Source organism: Ylistrum balloti, unplaced genomic scaffold (genome assembly GCF_031769215.1).
Source record: "Ylistrum balloti isolate Yb309-2 unplaced genomic scaffold, AGI_CSIRO_Ybal_v1 Utg370230, whole genome shotgun sequence".
Taxonomy (NCBI): domain Eukaryota; kingdom Metazoa; phylum Mollusca; class Bivalvia; order Pectinida; family Pectinidae; genus Ylistrum; species Ylistrum balloti.
The window spans coordinates 66505-91426 of NW_026782190.1; the positions used below are offsets into that span (position 1 = coordinate 66505).

The 24922-nt window shown below is 35.4% G+C and overlaps 1 protein-coding gene across 1 annotated transcript in view; it reads left to right on the top strand.

Annotated features, from left to right (window-relative positions):
* The window catches only part of LOC132551992 (transient receptor potential cation channel subfamily M member 3-like), a 92415-nt gene that overhangs the window by 54430 nt on the left and 13063 nt on the right, over positions 1 to 24922 (top strand). The window contains 9 exon segments of the mRNA XM_060216138.1: positions 4433 to 4567; positions 13651 to 13701; positions 14007 to 14138; positions 17036 to 17212; positions 17840 to 17937; positions 18406 to 18634; positions 19172 to 19370; positions 19436 to 19713; positions 20439 to 20567. Of these exon segments, the coding sequence (XP_060072121.1) occupies positions 4433 to 4567; positions 13651 to 13701; positions 14007 to 14138; positions 17036 to 17212; positions 17840 to 17937; positions 18406 to 18634; positions 19172 to 19370; positions 19436 to 19713; positions 20439 to 20567 (1428 nt within the window).

Sequence of the window (24922 nt, forward strand, 5' to 3'; positions counted from 1 at the left end):
AGGTGATGGATGTGATTTCCAAGACTGATTACATGTTTGGGGAAAGTTCCTGTGAGTGTTATACGTTTACCTTGGAAGAGCCTTTTCTTGACCGACTGCTGTTGCGTGGGGTACTGATTTTAGTCAGCATTAATTAGAATATCTCTACATATCTTTGAAACTAGAAGAATCAGTGTTGATAAGTATACTAATTCATAGGAGTGGTTATTTCTATTGTACTTATCTCATGTTTGTATGAATATGCAAAATACATTATTTCTAAGCAATTAGTTCATAAATTATATTTGATGACAAGTTTTAATATGGAAATGAAAGAACAAAAACAAAAAAAAGTATTTTCAACTTTTACAGTTCATTGAAGTTAAATACATGAAACTCTACAGGAGATATTTTATTGAACACTTAGCTATGAAAATGTTTCCTACTGGGATATTTATTTGTCATTTATTTTTGTCCTTCAGAATAGATGTATAAGACTTATTGCCAGCATAGGATTGTTAATCTGCTAGGTTTTCCCTATCAAAGAAGTGAACATTTATCACAACTGACGAGTTCTCTGTTTTTATTTCTCATCATTAACTAATTTTTCTTTCATGCAACTTAATATAATGCTATACAGTGGGACATGTGAAGTGCACGTGGAGACACAGTGACAACCTGTAGGATGATTAGCTTAGGTCTGCAGTGTTTAATTTTTCTAGAATATTCATTTTCTACTTAACATTACACCTAGTGTAGTTTTATGTAATATGAATATAATTATAGTTGGCAGTATCTCACAAATATGACACTGATGGTAGTTAAGGTAGGCATGGTAATTTGCAATAACTGTTATATATTTATCTTGTTTAAGGTAAATACATCATACAGAGTCATTATGTTGAGGAATGTTTACTGTATCAAAAGGTTGGTCTGAGTGACTCTGTCAGGTGTTTACTCTAATATTACTGTAGCTTTTTAATTAGTCCTTCCTACTGTAAAATAACACTTTATGTCTTTCACATGTTAATTGTGACATCAGGTCACTCCAACTTAATCTTTGTCTCAGTCATGCATATCATAACATGAGGCTATATAACCAGAGAGTTTTTGACGACCATTTTTGTTTTGTCTGAAAATAGGTCATATAAAGATATCTTTTTGAGTATTGATCCCATCTTTGTGCTATTTTAGAATTGGAGTTATTTAGGTAAGAAGGTCAAAGTTTAAGGCCAATGTTTCTAAGGATAAAAGACTTGTTTAATTATTTTCCAATTTGAGTTCACTTAAGCCAGTTCAAATAAAGCTCAATACAGTGCTTTCTCATGATTATCAAAACTCATTGTTTATCATGTCATGTATCTCTTTTTTCAATTGTTAGAAAAGTATTCTTGCGTTGTACTAAGAAGAAAAAGAATTTAATGAATTTCTCTGAAAATTCATTGATTCTGCTTTAATTCTTCGGATATCAGCTTATCATTTCGGAAATTAACACATCAGTAAAGTTGCAAGTTCAGAAATATTTGTTAACTTACGTCCATGCATGCAAATTATATTCATAAGGATGAGAATATTAGTAAAAGTTGACTGACAATGTTACATCATATTAATGTGTCGATCATGTTTGGAAAACTGTTCCTGCATATTTTTGATGAAATTAAAAAATGTCAACAATTTCTTGTTGCTATTTAGGTTTTGGAAATTAGATGCATCATGATTATTGACAGGTACAGAAAACCCATAGTTCTAAAAAATTAATGCTGCCTCCTTATCATCAGAATGTTTAGTTGAAATCATATTATAGCTGTATATGATGACAAGTAGGATTAAATTGAAATTCAAAACAGATATTTTTTAAATTTCTTTAAAGTGAACATTTGTACAATGGACACATGAAATTAATTTCAATTCAACACTCAATGTAAACAAGAGAGACAACATTAGACAAAATGGCAGCCGTACCTTGACACTTACATTATTGTCATTAACTATAATTGTCTTTCTGTATATCAAACCGATTCATTTTGATCTCGAAAAGTTGTATGATAAAAGTGACATATTGTGATCATTGATGTCAATGCCCATGGTGCAAATGTACATCTTATCAACACTCAGTTACCAAACCATGCTTGTTTAGGGTTGTCTCTCGGTCAAAGTCACTGTTACTGTAAATGAATTGTTTTATATAATGACTTGTGTGGGGTTTTTTGGGGTTTTTTTTGCCCATAGAACTGAAATTCATTCAGTATTTTCAGACAGTATTTCTTTGTCTTATAATTTGCTTTTCACATCTGATACTCAGCTATAAATGAGCCAAAGGTCAAGGTGACTTACTATGATTAGAAAATTATCATCTTCGGTATAGAGATAGTACATTTTTTAGCTCACCGTCTTCTCTTTAAATACCCATCGGTTTGTTGTCCAACCATTCTTAAGCTTTTCTTATTTCTATTTCTTGAAAAGTGCCAGATTGATCATTCACAAAGCTATTACATTACTTCCCCTTGGTTCTTAGCTGTGTATTGTTTATTATAGGCGTGATCAGAGAAACAGAATGACCATTGATCCATTGAATTTTGACATCACTTTTTCTTGAAAAGAACTTGATTGCTCTTTCTTTGATTCCTTCTGTTTACCTTAATTGCTACTTATGGAATATCCATTTTGAGGCTGATTGGAAAAACAAAATGGCCAACCAGTAACCATCATAGATTTTGATGATAAAAGGCTGTTATTGCTGGGTCCTAGATATACTGGATGAGTTATTTTTAAATTGCATATGTAGGTTTCCCTCGATTCCTAGTAGAAAGATCCAACTTATAAAGAACTAATAAAGATCATATGATGCTAGATATAGGCACCAAGATCCTAGGATCTTATTGTTTCTAGCAAAACAGTTTTTGAAAAAATTTGTGGTTAAATTTTGTGGCCAAATTTGCCTTCTCCCCTTGCTATCGTTATCAAATTTACTCAATTTTGTCTGCTTAAAGCCATTTTTCCTTTTACTATTTAAACATTTTCAAACAACTTGACAGGATGTGTTAAGGTAGACTTTACAAGTTTTATTAAGATTTGAAACTACTATAAATCACTTAGGCTTCACAAATACTTTATTTCATGAACCTACCTCTTAAGACATATTTGTGAATACATGGTTAAATTAACTCAGATCTAGAATTAATTGATTTGTGACTGATAAGCTGAGACCTGAACTCTACAAGACTCCCATATTGGTAACCAAATCAACATGAATGCAAACCAGAGTTATTTTCATACAAACAATCATGAGAGATAAGAATTCATAATTGACTCTTCCATCGTATTAATGAGAAAAATAAAACCCATGCAAAGTATTACTTCATTAAGTGGCATTTTGTTTTGATAATTACTATTACATTTCTGTGTTTTAATTCATTTAATGTACTCTTATATTCTGTGGGTGGTGATAGTGCAGTCAGTAGAGCATTAGACTTACCAACCTCAGTTTAAGATCCAAGATGTATGGTTTGATACCTGCCTGATTGGTGTGTGATTCTCAGGCAATGAGATCATCGACAGTCCTGTGCTTTGTGATGCAGTTTATACATTATGATTTCTGGTGGCTATTGGTCAAGTCTAAAGGGTCAAAGATAACACTAGACAAGTTTTGAAATAAAAAAAGTTGTTAACATGATGTCTTATGTACTTAAGACACATTTCCTCAATATTCATATCATGTTTTCATATTGTGTACACACATGATTAAAGCTTGTTGGTTATCAGTCAAGGTCATTGGATGGAAGGCCACACTGACCACTTCTGAAATAGATATATGAGAGGTTATCTAGAGGATGATTTTAGAATCTGTGCTTATTTATATTGAATCTCTTTTGTTATGTTTAGTGTGTGACAAAAAACCCCTTAAACTGAGATTCTTTAATGTCTAACTGACAGGAAATATGGATGTTTTTCCTTCATGTAACTTGCATATTGGGACGTCACTTATTTCCTGTTCAAAAAATTGGTGCAGACAAGCTGTCATACTCATGAGGTGTACAAAAGGAAAGTGGTGATGTTTATTTCAGCATGGTTAACATTTTATTTCATTTGTCTTGTCAATCTGTCAACGAAGTAAAAGCTAAAATCTAGCAATCAAAATGATAAATATCATGATTGTAATTTGCCAACAACTTCTTCAAAGCTTCAATTCTCTGGTTTGTTAAGATATTGAAGAATTACGAAAATAAGAACTTTTTTATGCTTTGAATCTAATATTTAAGGTTATTGGACAGGATGGACTGAAACCTTACTAGCACAGATCTCCCATGTTTGTAATATCACAGAAATACCCCAGAAGGGATCAGTAATTTGGGAGAAAAAATTAAGCTAATTACTAATTTCATTTCAAGAAGATTAGAATTGTAATTGATAGCTTGTTAAAGTCACATCTAAGATGCTGTGTTTATGTTTGTAGGAGGGATCACTAGAGCAAGCCATGATGGACGCCCTCATCAACGATCGTGTAGACTTTGTAAAGTTGCTATTGGAGAATGGTGTAAGCATGCAGACTTTCCTCACCATACAGAGGCTAGAGGAACTCTACAATACGGTAAGTCACACAAATGTTCCCCACTTTACAGAGGCCAGAGTAGCTCTACAATACGATAAGTCACACAAATGTTCCCCGCTTTACAGAGGCCAGAGGAACCCAATTGTATGTCACACAAATGTTCCCCGCTTTACAGAGACCAGAGGAACTCTACTGTACGTCACACAATTGTTCCTCACCTTACAGAGGCTGAAGGAACTCAACTGTAAGTCACACAGATGTTCCTCACACTACAGAGGCCAGAGGAACTCTGCTGTACGTCACACAAATGTTCCTCACCTTACAGAGACCAGAGGAACTCTACTGTATGTCACACAAATGTTCCTCACACTACAGAGGCCAGAGGAACTCTACTGTAAGTCACACAAATGTTCCTCACCTTACAGAGGCTGAAGGAACTCAACTGTAAGTCACACAGATGTTACCAACCCTGCAGAGGAAAGAGGAACTCTGCTGTACGTCACACAGATGTTACCCACCTTACAGAGATTCAGGAGGAACTCTATTGTATGTTACACAGATGTTCCCTACCTTCGGAGACTCAGGAGGAACTCTGCTGTTTGTCACACAGATGTTACCCACCTTACAGAGACTCAGGAGGAACTCTGCTGTAAGTCACACAGATGTTACCCACCTTACAGAGACTCAGGTGGAACTGCTGTTTGTCACACATGTTACCCACCTTACAGAGACTCAGGAGGAACTCTGCTGTAAGTCACACAGATGTTACCCACCTTACAGAGACTCAGGTGGAACTGCTGTTTGTCACACAGATGTTACCCACTTTACAGAGACTGGGGAAAGTCCACAGTAACTCGCACAGATTTTCTCTATTGATATCTAGACAAGTCCATGAGTGTCATCAACAATGTGGCATTGGCAGGGACTATAGTATCATCTTGATATCTTCTCAGAATATTTACAAAATCAGGGAATTAGCAGAACCCTTATGTTTTAGAGGTGTATTTCAGTGACTGGTTTATAGCATGGTAAGTTTGTCATGCCATCATGCATCACTGTTAAAAGACCAAGGGAATGCACTTGTACATTTATAAGACAGAACTGTGTATGTAAGTTGATTTATCTTGTCTTTGTGTGACCAATAACTTTGAATTTGGTCCTCATACCAGTCTCAGACACTGCTCCTGTGGAACAATCACATAAAAGTGTTGAGAATGAAATATTGCATTTGTAATGGTAATTTGATTCCAATGTTTATGTTCCTACCTGAAAGCTGCCAAGTTCTTCAGACATGAAATCAGATCTTGTATATCAATATAGTCTAATCATTTGAATACATAGATCTAAACCCCTCATCCTGTTAACTAAAGTGCATAGTTCTATTCTCTCTCACCCGCACTACATTTAGCATTACTAGCTGAATAAGCTTGGTTTGTCAGGTGCAAAATTAAACCTTAAATTCAACTACAGCAAACTGTTGTTTTGGCTGAACAGGAAGAAGACTTGAATTATTGGGATATTTATTGAAGTTACACATGCATTTGCATTGATTGAGATTCATGGCTAGTTATTTCTACATGATGATGGTTAGGCTGTGTGTGGCATCACCCTGTATAGCCCTTTACATTCTGATATACATGATGATGGTTAGGCTGTGTGTGGCATCACCCTGTATAACCCTTCACATTCTGATAACCATAATGATTATAAGGCTGTGTGTGGCATCATCCTGTATAGCCCTGAACATTCTGATATACATGATGATGGTTAGGCTGTGTGAGGCATCATCCTGTATAGCCCTGAACATTCTCATATACGTGATGATGATTAGGCTGTGTGTGGCATCATCCTGTATAGCCCTGCACATTCTGATATACATGATGATGGTTAGGCTGTGTGAGGCATCATCCTGTATAGCCCTGCACATTCTGATATACATGATGATGATTAGGCTGTGTGTGGCATCATCCTGTATAGCCCTGCACATTCTGATATACATGATGATGGTTTGGCTGTGTGTGGCATCATCCTGTATAGCCCTGCACATTCTGATATACATGATGATGATTAGGCTGTGTGTGGCATCATCCTGTATAGCCCTGATCATTCTGATTTACATAATGATGATTAGGCTGTGTGTGGCATCATCCTGTATAGCCCTGCACATTCTGATATACATGATGATGATTAGGCTGTGTGAGGCATCATCCTGTATAGCCCTGCACATTCTGATATACATGATGATGGTTAGGCTGTGTGAGGCATCATCCTGTATAGCCCTGATCATTCTGATTTACATAATGATGATTAGGCTGTGTGTGGCATCATCCTGTATAGCCCTGCACATTCTGATATACATGATGATGATTAGGCTGTGTGTGGCATTATCCTGTATAGCCCTGCACATTCTGATATACATGATGATGATTAGGCTGTGTGTGGCATTATCCTGTATAGCCCTGCACATTCTGATATACATGATGATGATTAGACTGTGTGTGGCATCATCCTCTATAGCCCTGCACATTCTGATATACATGATGATGATTAGGCTGTGTATGGCATCATCCTGTATAGCCCTTCACATTCTGATATACATCATGATGATTAGGCTGTGTGTGGCATCATCCTGTATAGCCCTTCTTATTCTGATATACATGTACATGCACATTCTGATATACATGATGATGATGATTAGGCTGTGTGTGGCATCATCCTGTATAGCCCTGCACATTCTGATATACATGATGATGATTAGGCTGTGTGAGGCATCATCCTGTATAGCCTTTCACATTCTGATATACATGATGATGGTTTGGCTGTGTGTGGCATTATCCTGTATAGCCCTGCACATTCTGATTTACATAATGATGATTAGGCTGTGTGTGGCATCATCCTGTATAGCCCTACACATTCTGATATACATGATGATGATTAGGCTGTGTGTGGCATCATCCTGTATAGCCCTGCACATTCTGATTTACATGATGATGATTAGGCTGTGTGTGGCATCATCCTGTATAGCCCTGCACATTCTGATATACATGATGATGATTAGACTGTGTGTGGCATCATCCTGTATAACCCTTCACATTCTGATATACATGATGATTATTAGGCTGTGTGTGGCATCATCCTGTATAGCCCTGCACATTCTGATATACATGATGATGGTTTGGCTGTGTGTGGCATTATCCTGTATAGCCCTGCACATTCTGATTTACATAATGATGATTAGGCTGTGTGTGTGTCCTGTATAGCCCTTCTTATTCTGATATACATGATGATGATTAGACTGTGTGTGGCATCATCCTGTATAGCCCTACACATTCTGATATACATGATGATGATTAGGCTGTGTGTGGCATCATCCTGTATAGCCCTGCACATTCTGATTTACATGATGATGATTAGGCTGTGTGTGGCATCATCCTGTATAGCCCTGCACATTCTGATATACATGATGATGATTAGGCTGTGTGTGGCATCATCCTGTATAGCCCTTCACATTCTGATATACATGATGATGATTAGACTGTGTGTGGCATCATCCTGTATAGCCCTTCACATTCTGATATACATGATGATGATTAGACTGTGTGTGGCATCATCCTGTATAGCCCAGAACATTCTGATATAAATGATGCTGATTAGGCAGTGCCGCATCATACAATAAAACCCTGCGCATTTGATTTTGGAACTGATAAAAAAAAAACCAAAATGGCCTACAGGCAGCTATCTTTGAATTTTTCAATGAAGTTTGTTATCACTTTTTCTTGAAAAGCATGAGATGGATCTCACTTGAATTTCCCCTTGGTCTCTAGTCATGGCCATGCTTTTTTGGGACTGATCAGAAAAACAAGATGGATGACAAGTGGCCATCTTTGATTTTGACTTTGAAAGTTTGTTATCACTATTCTTGAAAACTACAGCATTGTTCTTTCTCAGTGATCAGGAAGTTTGTAAGGGCTATTTCTTTGGAAGTACTGGATGGATCTTTCTTAGTGTATTTGATTTTGGATCTGATCAGAAAAAACAAAATGGCGGAAAGGTGGCCATCTTGTATTTTAACTTTGAAAGTTTGGTGGAAAAAGTTAGGTGTCTAAAACATACACACAATTTTCCTTGTTATTGATTAATAGGATTTTTCTCTAATATGAAGGTAGGCTGGAGAAATCTCTACATTAGGACGAGATTCACAACTGTCTAACTGTAGGTTTTGTTGAAGGTTAGACTGTTGGGAGGAGATTCATGACTGTCTAAGTGGAGGCTTTGCTGAGGGTTAGACTATTGGGAGGTGCTCTGCTGAGGATAACACTGCTGAGGGTCTTTGCTGAGGCTTAGACTGTTGGAAGGCTTTGCCAAGGGTTAGATTATTGGAAGGCTTTGTCGAGGGTTAGACTGTGTTTGGAGGCTTTGCTAAGGATTAGACTGTTCTGAGGAGATTCACAACTGTCTATTTACAAGAGCTTTGCATACATACGCTAAACCTTAATATTGAAAAATTTCATGGTAAGGCGTCTAAAGATTTTAATGCAATGATTGCAACATTTAGAACTTCAGGAGAAATTGAATGTCATGAAATTAACTAAAAAATTGGTTTGAACTGTTGTATTGAGATTACTAAGTCTCATTCATCAAGTCATGTTTTCTTGTACTTGTCAGAAGAAAGTACACAAAGAATACCAGGTAGGTGTCTTGCAATTATTTCTGAACAGAATTTTTTCAGATGTAATAGAAGACAACAATTTGATTAAATCACTAAAAAAAATCTTGAAGCGAAATTAAAAGAATCAATAACAGGGCTGAAAAGTTCATGCCTGTTTTGATTAAGATGGATGTAAATTTTTCTACAATTGATTTTTACATTCTGTAGATAAGCATTTAGCACTTTAGACAGAATGGTGAGAGTGTGATAAATCATAGACCTAAACTTCAAAGAAAGGAGAGATCTAAGGAAGTCACTCCGTGAAAGGATTGATAAGCTGCTCCTTTGTCTGCTGAAAAAAGTTTTCATGATGCATATGCGGAGTTTAATGGGGAAAAAAACAACAAATATATCAAAAATAGACACAATAAGCTCAGAATTTCTGTGTGGATTTCACGATTCCGCCATCTCCACATTGTAGATGTACATTAATCTATATACAATCATGGGGGAAAAACAATTAAGCCCATAAACCCCTCAAAGAATTCGTCAACACACTTTCTTGTCCTCATCACAATAGACGTAACAAAAACATAAAAGGTGATATCATATTTCATTTATCACTGATGAATTGATACAAATATATTGCTGCATAAACACTGTCCGTTAAATCACCAAAACAAATCATTATATCCATTCAGCAACACAGAATCTGTTTATCTAATAATATTTCAATCCATTGACACAGTCCAGCACAGTTTCCTGAAACAGTAATCTTTCCTTTATATCCTTAAGAAAAAATATAAGGAAAGTCTCCACAGACGCCCAATTACTTTTTTCTAGAATTTTTCATGTCCTAGCCCTGAAAGCTGCAGACATAGCTGCACCACAAACTGGATGTGCTTTGAACACAGGATCAATACCTGCATCCTTCATCACATTCTTAATCCACCTTGCTAACATAAATATAGAAACTGGGAATCCCTGTCTGAAAGAGACTAAAAGTTTTCATTTTCAAAAAGTTCAAGCTACTTATTAACAATTCGTGTGCATATTTACATAATTTTACATTGTGAAAAAGGCCTTTACGGCTTAGCTGTTTTCATCAACTCTGGAACAATAAAACTATGAATTCCAAAATTCTACATACTAGAAATTTCTAGACTCGCTTATGTCTGAGCTCTCTGGATCGTAGTTAAAGCCAGCCCAACTTCCTTGTTAATTAGAGAGATCCTATCTCTCTAAAGAAAACATCTATCCAATATGATTGAAGATGCTTGAAACATCCCAAGTTGATTTTGTAACGAGACTAGGATAAAATTGCATTAAATACACTCTCTATAAATCAAGACAACGCCACACTGTCTGTTTCAATTTTGCAGTCTAACAAAGGGGTCAACATGCATTTATAAGTATTAATGACACTATATAACTTCCCAGTATTGAAGTGATGGTGAGACAGTAAGTTACATTCTGGATAAAGGGACAATTGGAAGAAATTTTCCTTTCACTATACCAAATAATCTAGCTGTTCTATGCCAAATCATACTGTTTGGCAGATGACTGTTTCAATGACGAGAAAGCAAGCATGGCAGACTGTCACGATAAGCCCTGCTTCTGCAAGGATCTCATGATGTGCAACATGCAATGATTCTCGGGCTGTTCTTGAGAAGGTGAAAATCTCCTTAATCTGGCAGGAGCAGATCACGTTACCTCGGTAGACAAACAGGTACACCCACACCAATATCTAGCAAAGTAGGTAGCCATGCTGGATTTCTCCACAAGGGCACTACCGCTATATCCATGCTTACCATGTCCTCCCTTCTTTAGTACTGTGGCAATCAGACTGAATGGAGGATATATATACCAAGGCAAGTATTCAGTCGATAACATAGCAACGGCCAAAAACAGCATCTGGTACTAAGATACATATTCGGGGATCTTAAATTTGATCCTGCACAAAAAGATGAACATTTGGTCGAAAGAAATGATGACAAACCGGTTAAAAAATCTTGTAGTTTAACGACCACTCTCCTGAAGATTGATGATCATGATAAGTAATCAGCATCTGCATTGGAGACTCTAGGAATGTAAGAAACTGAAATGTAAATATTTCTCACAGAGCATTTAAGCCAAAGATCCTGAGCTTATTCAACTCCTTGTTACTTCCCCCTGGTAATCTTGCTGTTCACAAAAAAAATCTCATTGCCAACCAAACATCCTTTAACTCTTAAATGTTTATTTGGTGTGGCCTTTCTGACTCTGACCAGAGAGCTTTAATGATTGAAGATCTACATTTGGCACCCCATCTAGAAGTATCTGTCTCGATGAAAATGTGGTCTCCTCATGTCTGATAGGTTGACCATTCATGATCTCATCATTATCAATCCACCATTAAATTTCGACAGTAGCTTTTTCAGACTGAAAATATTGCCGTCCTAGGCCATTCTTAAGACCAAGAGTTGTCTGATTGTCCGTTAAACATTATAACCTCACTGCTGTAAAGGGATGAAGTAAACAAACTGATGAGACTTGCCAAATCTCTGATAGAAACGGAAGTCTGCCTTAGAATTCCTTGCCTTACATGCATATAGCAACCTCGAAAACTTTTCATCAGCAAGTAAAACCGTAAAAGAGTTGATATTAAATTTGTATCCGAGGTGAATGATTATATGACTTGCCTCAAAATATGATTTATCAATATTAGTTTTGAAACCGAGAGACTTAAAATTCTTTGCTAAAACCCTACATAATTATGTTTACATGCCTCCTGCTTAGTATCCTTTACTTAAGAACCATTAATATATAGTAGAAGTTGTGAATACCAAGACTTCTAACTTTGGCTGAAAATGGTTTCGGAACCTTAGTGAACACTGTAGGCACACTAGTAAATCCAAGAGACATGGCTTGAAATTCGTAAAGAAATCCTCTTCATTCAAAACTCATTGGGCTTCTTTAAATTGATGACGGGCTTAAATTTCTAATTCTTCTTTCACACAAGGAATAAGTTTGAAATAAATTCTCCATTCTAATCAAGTGTCTGAACTATTGCCGTTTTTGTCAGGGTTTCCTTCACCTCCACATCTATCCCTTCCACCTCTGCCTGACATAATGAACTAGCACCAGGAAGTTTCCACTGAACAGGGAAGCATGAAAACTCCAACCTAAGACTCTACATGGTTTCCAATAGCCATACATCATTAACGTTCTAAAAAATTCTACATGATTTTTCAATCTGTGAGACAGAAAACTTACTGTATAGGATTCTGTTCTTTTTTCTGGCCCTGGCTTGTCTGAGATTGAATGTTGATGCTGGGCTTCTGATGGCCACTTTGAATCTGTGATAAAAAAAAACACTTTGTGGATAAGCCCCTGGATGCATAGCCCCTCCCTCGTCCTCTATGACCATCAGTCCAATCTCATGCCAATTAAAGGTTTCATAATGCTCAATTTAGCTAATGTTCAAGCTGAAAATATTATTTACAATTTTTTATACAATCAAGTATATTGCATTGTGATATTTGTTACACTCTCTTCTATTTTCATATTATGCATTTATACATAAACATGCTGTTCTGTGATATTTGTTGTGAATCTCATTTGCAGCTAGACTCAAGACTGTACAATATTATTTTCATATGAGCCTTAGTTTAACAGCAGTATAATTTGCTCTTCATTTTAAACTTGTTTCATGTTTCAAATTTGTTATTAATTAATTCAACAATGATGTTATTATTTGGAAGTTTTACACACTTATTGCACCATTAACAGAGTCAGGTTGTAAAAAAGCGATATATATATATATATACATATGAGCCTAGTAAAGGGAAAATAATATAACTATTTACCAAGTCAAGATGCCTGTACTTTCACAAGCGGGAGTTTAATTTAGATAAGCTTTGAGACACTTTGAGGTCATAATCACCTCATGTGAACTTTTGACCTTTGCTAATTAGTGTAAGGTTTCCAGTTTATAGATATTTAAGCCATTGTTTTATGTATGAACATCAACTTTTGTCATAGAATTCATTCATTGACCAAAATTTATGTTCCATTGGTTATTTTGACCTCATTTGACTTTTGACCTCAGATGCTATCAGCTGATATTTCTTTTTGTGTTCTGATCAGAATTTCATGTCTAGACATGGCTACAATACTTTTACTGCAGTTTTAGTAGGATACAAAAGTATGGATGCTTCATTCTGGTCCATTTAAACCTGACATAATATTTAAAAAAAATTGTCACAAGTACAAACAGTTCAACCAAATTCTTATATAAGATTTTGGTAATAGTTTTACATTCAAGAACTGAATGTTAAATTCATTAAGTAAAATGCAAATTTGGTTTTATAATAACCTTGACATGATCTTGTCTGTTGTGAGTAGGGATGTTACAGAGGTAACCGGTGCTAAAGTGAAAGTGGAATTATCTGTTAAACTGAGCTTTGTTCCAAGTCTTTTCCTGTGATTTCAGAGACATGGTCCAAGTAACACCCTTAGGTACCTGGTGAGAGACATCAAAAAGGTAAATATCATTGGTTTTTAATTTCTTTAATTAATTTTTTTAATTTTCTTATTGTTTTCCTTTAAATATTAAAATGTCTGTTCCTGTAAATACATGGATTATTAAGTTATCTAAATTTCAATCTTTGATTACAAGTTATTTTCTTTCTTGGTTCAGAGTAATTCATTGCTAACAAAAATTTACTCTTCATTTGATATATTTGACTTGATTCTAACTTTTGAAGACCAAATGAACAAATCTGCAATTAATGTTAAGTTTATATAAAAGTTTACACAATTTGACATAAGGACTGGTTTACATTGCAGCATGTGCCCTCCAACTACCGGTACAATCTTATTGACATTGGTGCCGTCATTGAACATTTGATGGATGGGGCCTTTCGTGCATCTTACTGTCGAAAGCGGTTCCGGCAGAAATACAATGCCATCAAGCGTAATGTATGTCAAAAGAGATCAGTGTAATCACTTGTCATCATCATATCTAACATAATTACTTATCGTCATCATTTCTAACACTGTCAAAGCTAATACAAATGACTGTATATTCTTCTAAAATATATAGCAAATATTAACTGGGTGGGTATGCTTAGAAAGGGGCTAACTCTCCAAAAGGGGCTAACGGTCATGACATGTGGAGTTACAATAACCAACTTCTCATGAAAGATTTTCACAAATGGTATGAATCAACAAGATGGTGATAATAGCTTGTTGCTAGTTATCTCTTCTAAGAATAAGCTCCTCACTCCTAAGAAAGTTGAAGGGCGTGCCCGTATGTTTTTACTGATTTCAACATACATTTTAGACTTTTAAAACAGTAGTAATAAGTAGATAAATCTTTGAAGCTTTCCCCTCAGTAATAATGCTGCTTCTTTTGTAGCATCCCATTTCTTCCAAACCTGAGGACATCAATATGTTGTGTCTTAGACACTTAAAACTACAGAACGTGACTTGCCTGAGAAGTTTCTATTACATGTCACTTGTGTGGCTGTCGTTCCTGAAGTGACTGTTATGGCCTATTTGACTTTTTCTGTTTCTTTAATTCCCCAAATGTTTTAAATCAGATTAAAGAAATTAACTTAAACAACTTTTTCATCGTCCTTTCCTTAATTTCAGAATGCCTTCAAATAACAAGCCACACATGTAGACTTATAAGTATAGAGACGTTCACTCTCTGTTTGACATTGACTTGTCATAACATTGCATTAAATTAAACTCTTACGCTGTTACATCTGCCATCAACTTTGAAAGATGATGCCTGGACAGAGGCGGTCAACTGCACTTAACTCTGTGTCTACACTGGTCTAATCCTTTGACTAGAGCATTTTCTCCTGTCTCATATACCACAGGATGTGTAATAATTCACAGTCATACATCTGTCATTAGCCAGCATTAGTGTGTGTACAGTGTGCATGTGGAAATTAGCTGGAGCTGGAAATAGCTTCAAGTTTCTGAATCTCTCACTAAGAGCTCTGAAAGAAATATTCCATGCCTGATAGCCCCAAGGCTTGCTAAAATTGTTCTATATCCAGGCTAGCAAAAATTGCTGGTCATTAACCGACGAGGCTCATGGCTGATGTTTTTATTAATAATGCCATTTTGATATTTTATGAAGTTTTTTGTTTCTTAAACAGATATCTCTTTTAAAAATGCTTTTTCTTCACTTGCACTTTGAAAAACGATTAAAAGACTATTTTAACAGGGAGATGCCTAGCCATTGCTGTAGTGATAAATCTCTGCTATATCTCTGCATGCAAATGTTTGAAAAAAGAATCTGTATTCAGAAATTCTGAGTATATCATGATCATAGGAAGTAAAAAATATGAGACAATTGAGTAGAGTGCTGTAAAACTATATGCTGGAATGAATCCATCTACTGCTTTTTTAGATTTGAGATTTTTCATGCTTAGATCAAATAAAAGCTGAATGAAGTTATGTAACATCAAAACTTAATCATAACATTTATTCTGATATGAAAGACATTGAATTCTGGTAGTCTTGGAAAAGTATTTGGAAGACTAGATAGGATGAAAAATAATGTAAACATCTCTTCACACAAATCCACTTCATTGATACTTTTAATGTAATTGTTAAGATCTGTACTTCATACATTTCAGAATACTTCATTTCTTAAATTAATTTATTTTTGAATATTCTGTGGATTTTGGAACTGAAAAAAATCCTGATATAATTTCTAGGGCTTAAAAATTTACAAAAGCTTTATGTAATGAATTTAAAGGAAATGGTTTGGGGAGTGGAATGTGTGTTATAGCTCCCATTAAGAATGAAACGATTTGGAACCCAAGGGATCTTTTTTCTTTATTTACATAAATATCTTCAATTTAGACTTTCTCATGTCATAATGAAAGGCTCCTAATAGGATGTTTACAGTGGTTAACATTAAAGAAAAATAACGTTGTAAGACTGATAGACAGATGTAACTCACTTAGTATTTTGAAGACTTCACATAGGTTTTCTTAGAATAGAGTTTGTTAATTTGATGGTTACACTTCCCTGCTTGTCTTTTATACAAAGATTTATCCAGTATAAGAGAATAAAGGTTTCTATAATAGTTCATAATGAATGCTACTGGTATCTTTGTAGCCAATAACTTGACTCTTTTAGGTAAAAATCATATTTAAGATTTCAACTGTGGAGTAAATTTCTGTTATTATCACTTATTTATTTCAAAATATTTGACCAATAAGTCCATCCTACAATATACCTTATAGTAGAACCTAGTTCTCTCCGAGTCTAATCAACTGTTATAACTCTCAGAAATGTCTGAGCTTGGGTCATAAAGACTATATATAGAATTATTGTGCTATATCAAATTTTATACTGTTGCAGATTCAGTGTCATTATCAAATAGTGGAATTTGAAATTCTCCTGGGTACTGTTACATATTGTCATAAAAATGAAATACACTGGTATGGATACAATTCTAATCAAGTAACTGTAGAAAATTACCAATGATTGTGAATTACTATAACATATAATCCACTTTACAAGGAATGTATTAAATTATTGTGGTAAATCACTCGTAAATTGATCGGGGATTTTGATGAGGGCACAGCTGATACTTCGGTGACATTGTCATTTTCCTGGAATGTCTTCACGAAAGATTGCTGTCACTCACAATTTCAAGTTTCAGTATAGACCTTCTTTATACAAACTAATAGCAAGACGTCTTTTGTTGCTATTTCTGGTGGACATTTACCTTGTGTGGAAAATTGAGGCCAAACATTAGGATGCAAGACTGACACTCAGTCTACCTCCTAAGGGAGGGCTGTCAGTTTTGCCTGTATGTATGGTATAATTGTTGCTTTGTATTGCAGGGTGTAGCTGGTAACATGGGTAATCTGGTGACCACGCTGCCTATGTTCCTGGATACTAAGGAGGCTCAGGAGCTCTTTCCTTACCCCTTCCATGACCTCATGATCTGGGCTGTCCTAATGAAGCGACAGAAGATGGCACTGTTCATGTGGCAGCATGGTGAAGAGGCCATGGCCAAGGTAGTTTACTAACACAGTGCAAGGGAAATTACTGTCATACCAGTTAAGGCTTAAGGCAGAATTACACAACACAAGGGAGATAACTGTGTTTCACTGACAAAGGTTTTGAGACTGATATTGCATAACACAAGGGAGATTACTGTGTCATACTGCCAAATTAAGGTTTTAGGTACAAGATATTTGTAGTTATATAACAATTTCTAGGTGTTGCAGATTTCTTCTTAGGATTTCCTTTTTTCATCAATATTTTGTTTTATGTAGTGAATTACTGAGACATTTTATCCACCTTGCCTTGACATGTCTGATACAAATTTCATAATATTAGTAAAAGAAAAGATTAGATAATTCAACTATTAAACCCATATAATATGAACACAAAAACTGCATTACGTACTTGAGAATAAAATAATGGCAAGTCATTAAAGTTAGATCTCTTTTAACATTTTTTATGGAGTTATCCAATATAGTACGTTCTTTAAGTTTGAGTTCACAGTTAATCAGTTTAAGTGTATATGTATATATAAATAGCCGTTGACAGAAAAAGAAAATAATTGGTTTACTTATGGAATTTGATTTATACTCAACGATCACAGGTGCCCTCTTTTGACATCATGTTGTTTCGTTTAGGCTCTGATGGCCTGTAAACTATATAAAGCCATGTCACATGAGGCTGACTCTGATGATCTCGAGGTGGACATTTCCGACGAACTCAGGTCTTATGCAAAGTAAGAAGCTACAATATATTGTTTCATTTCAACCCAGCTGGTTTGCATTTCTGTGGATACCACAGAACTCAACCCATAATTATTTTATATGAAGTCTTACTTGTTCCCTTTAAGTTCCGAGCTTTGTTTGTAGCCACAATAATAGCAAAAGTTTACATACAACAAACATGTTATGTTATGTGGTATATGGAGTTTTTATCAGCCTGCAGGAAAGGTTTCTGGGTACATCTAGGAAGGAAACTAACTAGTTATCTGTAATGGTGCTAAGAAAAGTGACAATAATGATAATAATAATCGTCTTTATTTATTCTTGATTACATATTGAGCATAGAGCTCATCTTCCATATGGTCAAGACATATTAAAATGTACAGTATTTACAACCAACTATAGTGTAAACCTGCTTGAAATTTTTTCCTATTATAAGTATTAGTATTATCAGTCTTTCAAATTATTTTGACCCCTTTTAGGGAATTCCAAGTGCTTGCACTGGAGCTGCTGGAACACTGTTACAAGATCGACGACGATTACACACAGCAGCTGCTAACCTACGAACTGAAGAACTTTAGTGACCAGACATGTCTGAGCCTAGCAGTCGCAGCTAACCATCGCGAGTTTGTAGCTCACACTTGTTGTCAGATTCTGCTCAATGATATGTGGATGGGTGGACTACAGATGAGGAAGAACAGCAGCCTCAAGGTCAGTCCTTGTCCTCCAGATCAGAATTGTAATAAACATCTTTATCTTACCCAACACACCTGTATGTTTGCATATATTCTTATGTGGAACAGGTTTCTCTGATCACTTCATCATCATAGTTACATCACTCATCAAAACTGCAGAAATGGCTAGGCAAAATTTTACTGCTTCCAATTTTACAGTGTTTTTCTACTATAAATTATGATTTTTTATCTTTAAAAAGGTCAGAAAATAATAGACATTTATAGCCAGCAAATGATGTAAAGGCCTGGTCTTGATGTAAAGATGAAGTGAATCCAACATGTCAGAAGAAATATACATGTAGGAGAAAACCCTTCATTTCTTCTGAAGGGTTTGAATCAACATAATGTAGAGCTGTGTTTTAACTAAGTTAAATGAGGTCTTTATAAAACCCAACACTGGGTGAAGATGTTTAAAATTGTTTGCATTGCTCAAGGGAAATAACTCTTTTCTATGGCCCTTTGTACAGCTTGTTTGAGATTTGATAGTAATGTTAATATAATTGTAATATTACAGGTGATACTAGGTATACTGATCCCCCCTTACATCCTGGCCCTGGAATTCAAGAGTAAGGAGGAGCTACAGTTGATGCCCCAGACAATGGAGGAGCATTTGGACGAACTTGAGAACCAGGCCAGTGAGGAGGAGGGAGAACTCTCCTTCAGTGAGGACATCAACGAGGACCATGTCAATGAGGTAAGCCTAGGTTTGACCTGTCCTTCATTAAGAAGAACAACAAGGACCATGCCCCTTGTAAGAATTGAAGAAAAATGATAATAGTAGAGGATAAGTCGATGGTAAATGTTGAATGTAGATGAAAATACTTTTATGATATATAATTGGTTTATTTTCAGAATTTGTACATAGATGATGTAAATATAGAAACCAGCTTCCATTCATCCAGCCAGGGCTTCCCTCGTGAGAATGGATCCCTCCACAACGAAAGTAACCAAGAATACTCTCAATTCACAATAAAAAAGAAGAAAAGCCCATTACGACTCGGCAAGAGGATATATGAGTTTTACAATGCACCCATTACCAAATTCTGGTTTTATACTGTAAGTATTACACCCATTACCAAATTCTGGTTTTATACTGTAAGTATTACACCCATTACCAAATTCTGGTTTTATACTGTAAGTATTACACCCATTACCAAATTCTGGTTTTATACTGTGTTACAACCATTACCAAATTCTGGTTTTATACTGTAAGTATTACTGCCATTACCAAATTCTGGTTTTATACTGTAAGTATTACGCCCATTACCAAATTCTGGTTTTATACTGTAAGTATGACGCCCATTACCAAATTCTGGTTTTATACTGTAAGTATGACGCCCATTACCAAATTCTGGTTTTATACTGTAAGTATTACGCCCATTACCAAATTCTGGTTTTATACTGTAAGTATGACGCCCATTACCAAATTCTGGTTTTATACTGTAAGTATTACGCCCATTACCAAATTCTGGTTTTATACTGTAAGTATTACGCCCATTACCAAATTCTGGTTTTATACTGTAAGTATTACGCCCATTACCAAATTCTGGTTTTATACTGTAAGTATTACATGCCTTCCACAGCATTTTAAGTTCAGTGGTCAGTTTGTATATGACACATTATATGGTAATGAAAAAATCTAGGATTACTCCTCATTCAAGTTATGTCCTTGGCGTACCTCTGTACATGTTGGCATAGTAGATTCATTTATTTGAAGTTGGCTACTATAATTTATATGTCTGCAAATAGCCTGTGTTGACTTGCTATATATATATTTACAGATGGCTTATCTTGGATTCCTTATATGTTATACATATGTTGTGCTAGTGAAGACTTCGCCATATCCCCGGTGGCAGGAATATCTCGTCATGTCATATATGTTTACACTGGCCATAGAGAAAATCAGACAGGTAAGGATACAGGTCTAAGACAGTAGAGAAAATCAGACAGGTAAGGGTTCCTCTATCACACAGTAAGGAAAATCAGACTGGTAAGGTATATGTATCTTTGTTTGTGGAGATTGGGTTGGGGTTAAATCTTAACAAATTGCAAAGGTGATATGTTAAGCGATTTTTGGAGAAAGATGGGATTGGCCAATGTTATTGTTATTTTTATAGTGTCATCATGCTGAAATATCAAAATCTGAGCTTGGTTAAGGATGACACCACACCCATTCTCATCATGCTGAGAAGTGATAATTATTATATTGATGCTTCAAACCCTAATTTAGTTTTCTCCTGCAATCAATCATAAGGGTAATTAGGTGCAATTCTGTGTTCTACTTTCAGGACAGGCCTCTGGCTGCAGAGGAAATCAAATAACTCACTAGATTTTGTTTATAAAGGAATGGCATCTACCTGAAGCAGGGTTCTTATCATAACAGCTATGCATTTGCATTATGTTATTGACACCAAAAATCAATGTGTACATAAACCTTTATAAAAGTTTTAGTACAATACATGTGTGTTAGTTAAGGCCATGTTATACCAGTATCATTGTTGTGTTCATCCCTAACACTCACTCCTCACACAGGACGTGCTACTTTACCATGTAAATGTAATTGTTTATCTGTTAATGGTTTGAAATTTTATCATTTCAATCTCATGTTGATATAATGTATTATGTTATATTGATATATAGTCATACCCCTTTCATAAGCAAAAGCATTGTGTTTCCTTTCCCTGATACTTTATGTGATGTTGTTTGAATTGTGCCGACAAACAATTAAAAATGTCTTAATGTTTTATTGTATAGAGTGCAGATTCTGGGTATATGTATATAGAGATGTGGTTGTCATTTTTGCCTAACGACTACAATTGTAATGTTATCTCTCTAATTTTGAAAGAAAAACAATCTTAATGATTTCCTATTGTTTTATTTCTAAGTCACCTGAGCTGAACTTTCTGGCTGACATATTACCTTTTATTTGATATTGTCAGTTGTGTATCTTCTGTTACCTTTACACAGCTGAGCCAATTCAGCCCAAATATGGTTACAAGTATCAGTATCAGTACCTAACATAATATTTGTCAAATTTGTGGTTTCTACTCATCTGAGGCCCGCGAGGAAGGGTAGATTAGTGAAAGAAAAGGTTATTAAGTCTCCTTCTCTACTGTAAGACATATTTACTGAAAAAGGGTTGGAGCTATTATTGGGTGAGGCCAAAATAATACTATAGCAAGAAAGTTTCTGTTCATTAATAAACCATCAACTTTTTAAATAATCTATGCATTTTGAAAGTGATGAGAAATAATGCAGAGATTTTGTTTGTAAAGTTTTTGGTCAAAGTTTCTTTGATGTCCTTAACGGACACTTTTAGTACCACATGCATGTCATGGTCACCAAAGTGAGTGTGAAGACTCAGTGGGCCTGTTGCTTATAGTGCTGCCATTGTCTGATCTATGTCTATACTGACTAAAGTGTCAGTGTCTGTTTACAGAAGGGTCAGAATAGAGAGGTTTGATACAAGATTGTGTCATTGATTAGGTATACAAACTATTGTATTAATGTCTGTTTACAGAAGGGTCAGAATAGAGAGGTTTGATGTATTAGGTATACAGACTGTTGTGACTGTCTGTTTACACAAGGGTCAGAATAGAGAGGTTTGATACTAGTTTGTGACAATGATTAGGTATACAGACTATTGTGACAGTGTCTGTTTACACAAGGGTCAGAATAGAGAAGTTTGATGTATTAGGTATACAGACTATTGTATCAGAATCTGTTTACACAAGGGTCAGAATAGAGAGGTTTGATACAAGTTTGTGACATTAATTAGGTATACAAACTATTGTATTAATGTTTGTTTACACAAGGGTCAGAATAGAGAGGTTTGATGTATTAGGTATACAGACTATTGTATCAGAATCTGTTTACACAAGGGTCAGAAAAGAGAGGTTTGATGTATTAGGTATACAAACTATTGTGACAGTGTCTGTTTACACAAGGGTCAGAATAGAGAGGTTTGATGTATTAGGTATACAGACTATTGTATTAATGTCTGTTTACACAAGGGTCAGAATAGAGAGGTTTGATGTTGGTTTGTAATATTGATTAGGTATACAAACTATTGTATCAGAATCTGTTTACACAAGGGTCAGAATAGAGAGGTTTGATGTATTAGGTATACAAACTATTGTATCAATGTCTGTTTACACAAGGGTCAGAATAGAGAGGTTTGATGTATTAGGTATACAGACTTTTGTATTAATGTCTGTTTACACAAGGGTCAGAATAGAGAGGTTTGATGTATTAGGTATACAGACTATTGTATTAATGTCTGTTTACACAAGGGTCAGAATAGAGAGGTTTGATGTATTAGGTATACAAACTATTGTATCAATGTCTGTTTACACAAGGGTCAGAATAGAGAGGTTTGATGTATTAGGTATACAGACTATTGTATCAGAATCTGTTTACACAAGGGTCAGAATAGAGAGGTTTGATGTATTAGGTATACAGACTATTGTATCAGAATCTGTTTACACAAGGGTCAGAATAGAGAGGTTTGATACAAGTTTGTGACATTGATTAGGTATACAAACTATTGTATCAGAATCTGTTTACACAAGGGTCAGAATAGAGAGGTTTGATGTAGGTTTGTGACATTGATTAGGTATACAGACTATTGTGACAGTGTCTGTTTACACAAGGGTCAGAATAGAGAGGTTTGATGTATTAGGTATACAGACTGTTGTATCAATGTCTGTTTACACAAGGGTCAGAATAGAGAAGTTTGGTGTAGGTTTGTAATATTGACTAGGTATACAAACTGTTGTGTCAGTGTCTGTTTACACAAGGGTCAGAATAGAGAGGTTTGATGTATTAGGTATACAGACTATTGTGTCAGTGTCTGTTTACACAAGGGTCAGAATAGAGAGGTTTGGTGTAGGTTTGTAATATTGACTAGGTATACAAACTGTTGTGTCAGTGTCTGTTTACACAAGGGTCAGAATAGAAAGGTTTGATGTATTAGGTATACAGACTATTGTGTCAGTGTCTGTTTACACAAGGGTCAGAATAGAGAGGTTTGATGTAGGTTTATAATATTGACTAGGTATACAAACTATTGTGTCAGTGTCTTTTTACACAAGGGTCAGAATAGAGAGGTTTGATGTATTAGGTATACAAACTATTGTATCAGAATCTGTTTACACCAGGGTCAGAATAGAGAGGTTTAATGTATTAGGTATACAAACTATTGTGACAGTGTCTGTTTACACAAGGGTCAGAATAGAGAGGTTTGATGTATTAGGTATACAGACTATTGTGACAGTGTCTGTTTACACAAGGGTCAGAATAGAGAGGTTTGATGTATTAGGTATACAGACTATTGTATCAGAATCTGTTTACACAAGGGTCAGAATAGAGAGGTTTGATACAAGTTTGTGACATTGATTAGGTATACAAACTATTGTATCAGAATCTGTTTACACAAGGGTCAGAATAGAGAGGTTTGATGTAGGTTTGTGACATTGATTAGGTATACAGACTATTGTGACAGTGTCTGTTCACACAAGGGTCAGAATAGAGAGGTTTGATGTATTAGGTATACAGACTATTGTGACAGTGTCTGTTTACACAAGGGTCAGAATAGAGAGGTTTGATGTAGGTTTGTAATATTGATTAGGTATAGTGAATATCGTAGGCGTTATTTGTCAATTACACCACATTTCTATCCCATTGTTTACCTTCATCATTTTCTGCCTTTGTGTTAGTTTAATTGTCACTACACAAATCTTTATCAACAAGTTTGAGTGATGAGCGTGATATTGCTGCTATTGTACCCTTCATGAGCCATATAATCTCCTGTATGGTAATTGTGCTATAATTATCAATGACTGTTACTGATCTACTGAGGATGGGCTGATATTCTCAAGTGGTCAGCTGCAATCTATAAAACAAACCTAATGGACAAGCACCCAGATGTATCATGAGATAAGCTGAATGATTTTCAACAAGATATTCTTTATCAGTTTTATTTTTATAGAATGAAGTAATATGTCATAAAACATGGAGATGAAGACTGTTATTTCTTTATAAAAATTTTCTGGAGTATCTTTTTGAAAAATGAGTAAACTTAAATGTATAGGTATGAATAGGAAAAAATGATGGGATTACAAGAACATTACATCATACCTTCCAACTTTCCCGATTTCCCAATTCAATCAGGAGTTTCACGATTTTCACTTCCCAGCCCCATCTCCTGATTGATCAGCTAATTTTACTAAAGTAAATAGATAGCAACATTCTGATTGCACATGAA